The sequence below is a fragment of the Rhopalosiphum maidis genome, chromosome 3, assembly GCF_003676215.2.
Source record: "Rhopalosiphum maidis isolate BTI-1 chromosome 3, ASM367621v3, whole genome shotgun sequence".
NCBI classification, from domain to species: domain Eukaryota; kingdom Metazoa; phylum Arthropoda; class Insecta; order Hemiptera; family Aphididae; genus Rhopalosiphum; species Rhopalosiphum maidis.
Window position 1 is genome coordinate 48,800,000 of NC_040879.1, and position 7,776 is coordinate 48,807,775.

A 7,776-nucleotide genomic window follows, 5' to 3' on the forward strand; every position below is an offset into this window, starting at 1 on the left:
TTTCTATTAAAATTGAAAAAAGTTAAAATCGATAATTTATATCAAAATCAAAATTATTACATAATCAAATCGATTTTAAATAAATTTACAATATAGTATACATATTATATGATAATACTATAATAGGAATCGGGGTTCAACGAGCGATTATTGTTGATTTGCTGTTATTGCAAGTCTTATTTTAATAGGTATACACACGTTTGGCTTATTAAATAAAATGCCTGGAAAAATATTTTTTCCAATATTGTAAATTTTAAAATTAAACTAAAATCGAAAAAAAAACATTATATTTAAAATCGAAATCATAAAATAATTACATCGATATTCGGCATCAATAAAAAAAATCATAAAACCACAAAATCAATATATTATTTTTAAATCGAGATCGGGAAAAAATGATATCAATAAGCAAAATTGAAATTAAAATCGAATATTTTGATTTTGATTTCAAGCCCTGCAACAGAGTGGTTACCTCCAAAAAATAATAAACAAATTATTTGTTCAACTTATTCTGATGATTTGAATAAACCTATTTGTATATTATATTCACGTACCGAGACCAAAGTTCATGTTTGTGAACTGGCTGTGTCGTCCCCTCCTCCTGCTAGTGTATTGTCAACGATAATGTACGTACAAGGCGGACAAGACACTTGACCAGTTCACTTATAATGGATCTTTGAGATTTGTAAATGCAATATTTTTGTACCATTGTGTTTATTTGTACGAAATAAAAACAGAAAAACGTGGTTAAATGTACTTGGTGTAAAAGTCAAACAAATTATAAAACGTGGACTAGTGATCGTATTCTCGTGAGAATTCAGCATAAAAACAAATCATAATAATAAATAAATATAAATTATACTCTTATCTATCGACTATCTGTAATATCAGTGTTATTATGTCTTTGGTAAAACCGCAATTTTATAAAGTCATGTTCGCCTCATAAATTTCGTATCTTTCCTGGTCTATTCTATTATATGTCTATGAAGTAAACTTTGTCCATTGGTGTATTTCTAAGGCATCCTGTGATTAGTCCACATGTTATATTTAAAGAAATATCTACTTTTTTCGCGTGTCTCTTCTCCAGACCGGGCATGCATACTTCCCTACTGAATAGCATAGTGCCATCGCTGAGACTCGTAACGCATGTGGTTATACACCCCATGTCGATCCTATTAATTTTCGTAAAAGAATGTTCCGGGTATTGATTTTCTTACTGGTTTTTTCGTAGTGGGTCTTATATATTAGTCCTCTATCCAATGTCACGCCTAGATATGTGGGTGTACTACAATGAGTTACTTTTACATCTTCCCATTTCACTACCAGTTTTCTGTTGGCCTGTTTGTTTCACCTAGTGTAAAGCACAAACATTGGTTATACTAGGATTTGGCTTTAGATAATTTTTTGATCGATACCTCTACTTAACACCATAAATAACTCTATACAAATTACAATACTACAATCAGTGAAACTTTATATTTTAGGTATATAGTTGCTTATGAAGAATTGTATGAAAGGATAAATGATTATCATATTCGAACTGGTCATGGGGGAAATGTCAATTTGCGAATATACCGAATATGTACAATATTCCAAGACCCGCGATTGAAATTTTTTATCAACATGTGCGATATGTAATTGTAAAAAAACATGAACCGTAAATTAGTCATTAAGCCATGGAATTATCAGCAAAGATTTTATGAAAGAGGACTAGTAGATCTGATAAATTTTCAGTTCATTCCTGATGGAAAATTTAAATGGATTCTGAATTACCAAGATCACAGTACTAAATTCTTATTTTTAAGTCCTCTCAAGTCTAAACGCGCATCTGAAGTAGCTAATAATTTATTATCGATTTTTCTTACATTTAGCGCATCAAAAATACTGCAGAGCGATAACGGTAGGGAATTTGTTAATTCTATTATCAATGAACTGAATAAACTTTAAATAGATTGCGTTATTGTTCACGGTTGACCTAAACACCCACAGAGACAGGGAAGTATTGAGAGAAGCAACCAGGATATACAAAATAAGTTAAGAGCTTGGATGAAAGATAATAAAACAAAGAAATAGTCAATTGGATTACAATTTGCTCAATATCAAAAAAATAGTTCTCATCATCGTGTTATTGGTAGATCACCATATAAGGCTTTATTTGGGAGTAATCCAAAAATTGGATTAGCTGCATCCAATTTACCATAAGAAATTTTACAAAAATTGTTAACAGAAGAAGACTTAGAGGAATTCTGTAAAAATGAAATTCAAAATGAGATCGAAAAAATAACTGTTTGATGTAATGTTTGCGGAACAGAATATTGTATATAAACGGACTCCGCCGAAGCAATTTTATGTAATTTATGTGAGAATAATGTGTACATTAAGACAGCACGTCATCTAAGAGCTATAGGAATAGAAAAGCAAGCCGAAAAAATGATACAAGTAAAATAATATTGATTTTTATAATTACTTAAAATAATTCATTATTTCCTTATGCTATGTAGGGTAGTAAAACAAAAATACCAGCATTTTAAGTTAGGGAATGAGTTGTAATCCCGTTGAAAAGGTGAATAGAGGCCCTGCAGATCCATCTAACATTATTGCCATAGTGATCGACCAGAAAAATGACCTTAACCGTTTAGGAACTGAACAAGGCATAATCGAAGGTTGATATGATTCTAGAAATATACAACTAGCCACATCTAGTTTCATTGACATCAAACAAGTGAACAAAACAAAAGAAATGTCACTAAAAGAAATTGTCTCTTAGAAAATGTGCTTGTTTTAAAAGTAATTTAAAATGTTATTCTATTATAATTAAATGTAATTCTATTATAAATAATAGTTTGTATTTAAGTACCTATTTATCATAATAAAATTAAATTTGCAAAATTAATTATAAATGATTTTTTAATAATATAATATTATTATTACATTCGTGTAACAGTAACATGCCGCTCTTGTTCTTTTTTTTTTTTTTTTTATTACTCTGGCAATAGTAGATAGTTTTTTCCGTTTTATGTTTAAACAGTTAGATAATTAGTGCGTGCGTATATCGGTGCGTTTTTGAGTCAGTCTACTCAAAACTAGTACTGTCTTAGCAGTTTTTCAATTTTGATTAACTAGCGTTTGCCGTACACTTTTTGCCGTCTAGTCTTATTACGTAAGTTTAATTTTAATTTTATCGGCACAACGGCTACACCGACTGTGCTATCTCGTCGTCCTATTATCTTAATTACTTTGCCGATAAGGTCCGCGCTGCTCCGCACACGGTATATACATCGTGTGCGTATTGACTTCTGATTCTCGATCTTATACAATGTGTATAAAGTAGTTCATCATTTTTGTCAGTATGGGTAAACCAACTACTTCTAATAATACTACTACTACTTCAAATAAAGTCACCACAAGGTCTACTTCGTCCATACCTCCTTCAAATAGTGACATTATGTTTGCTCTTGATAAACTTCGTGGTGAAGTTTTATCTTCAAATAAAAATATTTCGTCCACTCAAACATTACAATTTGAGGAATTGAAAAAAAGACCTAAAGCAACTATCTTTGCAAATTATTGAATTAAAGGCTGAAAATACCACCTTACGCAGTGAACTTAATATTCTTAAAGGTAAAATTACGTCTTTGGAGGATGTAGGTTCACCTAACCAAAGCTCCCATGTTATCTCCCAGGTATTACAGGAAAGCTTTGAGCGTCAAAGATGCTCTTTAAATGCAATTATTTATGGTGTACCTGAGTCCTCTTCGGCTTCGTCAACCCAGCGGATTTCGGATGATAGTTCTTCCATTCGCAATTTGCTCGAACCTCATAGTTTAATTATTCCGGATAACTACAAAGTTATTCGTCTTGGTAAAGTTGTTGCTGGAAAATCTCGTCCAATCAAACTGTTGTGTGGTAACAGTGAGTCCGCTAGTAAACTGGTATCCGACTTTAGAGACTTGGTGAAAAATGGTGTTCAATTTCCTACGGATTTCCGATTAGTCAGTGATAAAACGTTGATGCAACGTACTCTGCTTCGGTTCTGTTATACTGAGCTTGATAATCGTAAGTTAAATGGTGAAACAAATCTTGAGATTTCTTACGTCAATGGTGCACCTCAAGTACGTGTTGCCAAATCAAAAAACTCTGGATTCCATCATCATGCAGGTCATCGTTAATCAAGTCAGTTAGTGGTCATCCAGTTCGTGGATTTTATCAAAATTGTCGAGGTCTACGATCCAAATTAGTAAATCTTAGATGTAATGCCGCAGCGTTTGATCACATTTTTATTATTTTATCTGAAACATTGCTAACTAATGGTATTTTTGATAATGAACTTGGCTTATATAAATATAATACTTTTAGATGTGATAGATCCTCTCTTACTAGCTATTGTTCTCTCGGGGGAGGTGTCCTTATTGGCGTTTGTAAGGATATCCCTTCTTCTCTTATAACCGTCTCCGAATTAAATGTTGAACAAATTTTTGTTCGTTTTTTCTTCAATAAAATTAACTTTTTAATTAGGTGTGTATATATTCCTCCTAAATCCCCAATAAATGTCTATCAATCTCATATTAACTCTGTTGAGCAAGTTCTTAATCTTTACCCTAATTATAAATATTTGTTTTGTGGCGACTACAACTTACCTGAAGTCTTATGGGATAATGATGACTCTGGATTAATCTTCTCGTCCTCCCATTGTCGTGCTCCGTGTATCCCTGAGTTTTTTGCCTCTAATTGTTTTTTTTCAAAATAGCAGCAACCTTAATAAGCATGGATCCTTATTAGACTTAGTATTTAGTAATGTTGATTCTCTTTCAGTAACTAAATCTTTAGATTCGTTAGTGCCATCAGACCCTTTCCACCCTCCTCTATCTATCAATTTTCATATTAACATCCATGTTCCTGGTTTCAATAGTTCTCACTCCTTCTTCGATTTTGATAATGCTGACTATATTAATATATATAATTTTATTTCTAATTTTGATTGGCTTTCTACTCTATCTGCTCTCAGTGTTGATTCAGCTTTTAATACTTTATACGATGCTTTTCATCAGTCTGTACTACGCTTTGTCCCAAAGCGCCATTTTAAGCAGTCTACCTTCCCTGTCTGGTTCACGAGAGAGTTAAAACAAATTTTATTTATGGAGAAAAAGGCTCATGCTAAATTTAAATCCACTTTTAACCCTGATGATTACAGACACTTTTCACTTCTTAGGGCCCAGTATAAGTATGTATCAAAAAAATTGTATCGTGAATTTGTTGATCGAACTGAACTATCAATTAATGCTAATCCTTCCAATTTTTGGAAATTTATAAAGAAGCAACGCTACAATTCGGATATTCCTAAAACGCTAACGCTTAATAGTGCTTCAAGTTCTAATGAACAGGATGCAGCCGACATGTTCGCCTCATACTTTAAATCTGTATACTCATCTGAAGTTGTTAACGATAATATGAATGATCTTAAGATTCTATCTTTTGACCTACCCAATAATGCATACTTCACTGTTGATGACGTTTTTCATAGGCTTTCTACGTTATCTGGTGCAAAAAATGTAGATCCTGATGGACTCCCTGGCGTTTTTATATTTCAGTTGCGTTCTATTATAGCCTATCCCTTATTTTTGCTGTTCAGGCGTTCTCTTGATGAGGGTATTTTTCCCACAATTCTTAAACTCAGTTCTGTCACGCCAGTACATAAATTAGGTATCAAATCCGATATATCTAATTATAGACTTATCTCTATTCAGTCTCATCTATCAAAACTATTTGAATCTTTAGTTTTAAACAGTATTAAACCATCAGTAAACAATATTCTTATTGAAGATCAACATGGGTTTCGTCCGGGAAGATCAACTACTACATGGAACTTAATTTTTTCTAATTTTGTATTTGAGTCTTTTAAAAAACGGTCTCAAGTTGATGTAGTTTATACTGACTTAGCCAAAGCGTTTGACACTGTTAATCAATTATAGTGTCTTACTGAGAATTCCCGAAACATCTGGTTTTGGTGAACCTTTGCTCTCCTGGTTTGGTTCTTTTTTAACGAATAGGCTACAATGGGTAAAATTATTTGGCGTCAAGTCAAATATCTTTTCGTCTACGTCTGGTGTCCCCCAAGGTGGACATTTATCACCGATTCTATTTTTACTGTTTGTCAATAGTGTACGTAACGCCTTGCCTTTGTGTAAGCTTTTGTGTTTTGCAGATGATATGAAACTATTTATGGAAATAAACTCAGCTGCTGATTGTGAGAACCTCCAAAGTAGCCTTGATTGTTTTGTTAGTTGGTGTTTTAAAATAGGCCTTAAAGTCAATGCTTCAAAATGCCGAGTCATGACGTTTACTCGTTCCTGTTCTACTATCCTTTTTGACTACAATATCTCTGGTCTGACAATTGAACGAGTTAATAATCTAATTGATCTGGGCTTTAAACTATCTAGTACCTTTAGTCCAAGACCTCATATTGCGATGATTACTAGTAGAGCATTTAAAGTTTTAGGGTTTATTATGCGTCTATCTAAAGATTTTAAAATGTCAAAATCGTTAAAATTACTATATTGCGCTTTAGTACGTCCTATTTTAGAGTACGGGTCGGTTGTCTGGGATCCTTACACTGTTTCTGATATTAATCAACTCGAACGTGTTCAATTTAGATTTTTGAGATTTTGTTGTTTTGTGTTAGGCATTCCCCATTTAGCTCATGATTATACCAATATCGTACTTGGCCTACCTACTCTTGCTGAACGAAGAAGAACTTTAAATTTAAAATTTATTCGTGGTCTTATTACTAACCATATTGATTCCCCTTGCTTGCTTTCCCAAATTAACTTCAAAGTCCCTTCGCATGTATCTCGTTCTCATGTGACCTTCCATATTCCTACCGCCAACACTAATTATCTGAAAAATGAGCCTTTAAGACGAATTATGTCACTTGCCAATGAGGACCCCTCTTTTGATGATAATTTGTTCTAATGTTTTCTTAAACACTGTTAATAAACTCTTAAGTTTAATATAAGCGTTAATTGTATAACTGTCTTATTATAATTGTAATTCTGTTATTTATATATTATTTTGTTTTCAATCTTCTACTATTATTCTAAACTGTACTATACTTTAATGTTATAGGGGCAATCCGTATATTGTAAGTAATAAATTAATAATTGTATAATAAATAAATAAATAAATAACAGTTTTTTGTTAAACTTTGCTATATGGGCATTCAAATGACGGAACAAGTTCCGTTGATGACGGTTTACATGTATTTATCGGCTGACTTATGGATACCACTTTATAGTTCACTACTATCTACCTAACTTCGTTTATCTTACTTTTTTTTTTGATTAATTTTAACATGATAATATTAGTAATTACTATTACAACTAAGAGCGATAATTACAGTAGTGACAACAGTTATTTAATAGCATTATCGAATAAGATTGTGCGGGCGACCGCGTTTTAGACCTCTTTGAGGTGGTGGACGTATGTGTGAATTGAAGTGTATTGAGCCAGTTGATTTGTGAAGTGAAGTATGGAAATTTTCAGCTTTTATATGATCTTGAATTTTGATGATTCGGAGGTCTTTATGTAGATTTTCGTTGCGTATGAACCATGGTGCGTTTGTTATTATTCTTAATACTTTGTTTTGGAAAATTTGTATTTTTCTTAAGTTTGCCGCTGAGCAGTTGCCCCAGATAAGACAAGCATAGGTAATTAGTGAGTGTAATAATTGCTTGTAAATTAATATTGAGCATTTTTTTTGTATAACTGATTTTTTGTTTA

At 32.4% G+C, this 7,776-nt stretch overlaps 1 protein-coding gene across 1 annotated transcript; it reads left to right on the plus strand.

Moving 5' to 3' along the window:
* The first annotated feature begins 6,330 nt into the window (after positions 1-6,330).
* LOC113557541 lies at positions 6,331-6,969 on the plus strand. The gene has a single exon (XM_026963116.1). It carries the CDS (start codon positions 6,331-6,333, stop codon positions 6,967-6,969), a length of 639 nt encoding a protein of 212 aa, XP_026818917.1.
* Positions 6,970-7,776: the final 807 nt, after the last annotated feature.

Coding starts and splice junctions, on each gene's coding strand:
- LOC113557541 (XM_026963116.1), top strand. CDS start 6,331: ATGACGTTTACTCGTTCCTGTTCTACTATCCTTTTTGACTACAATATC.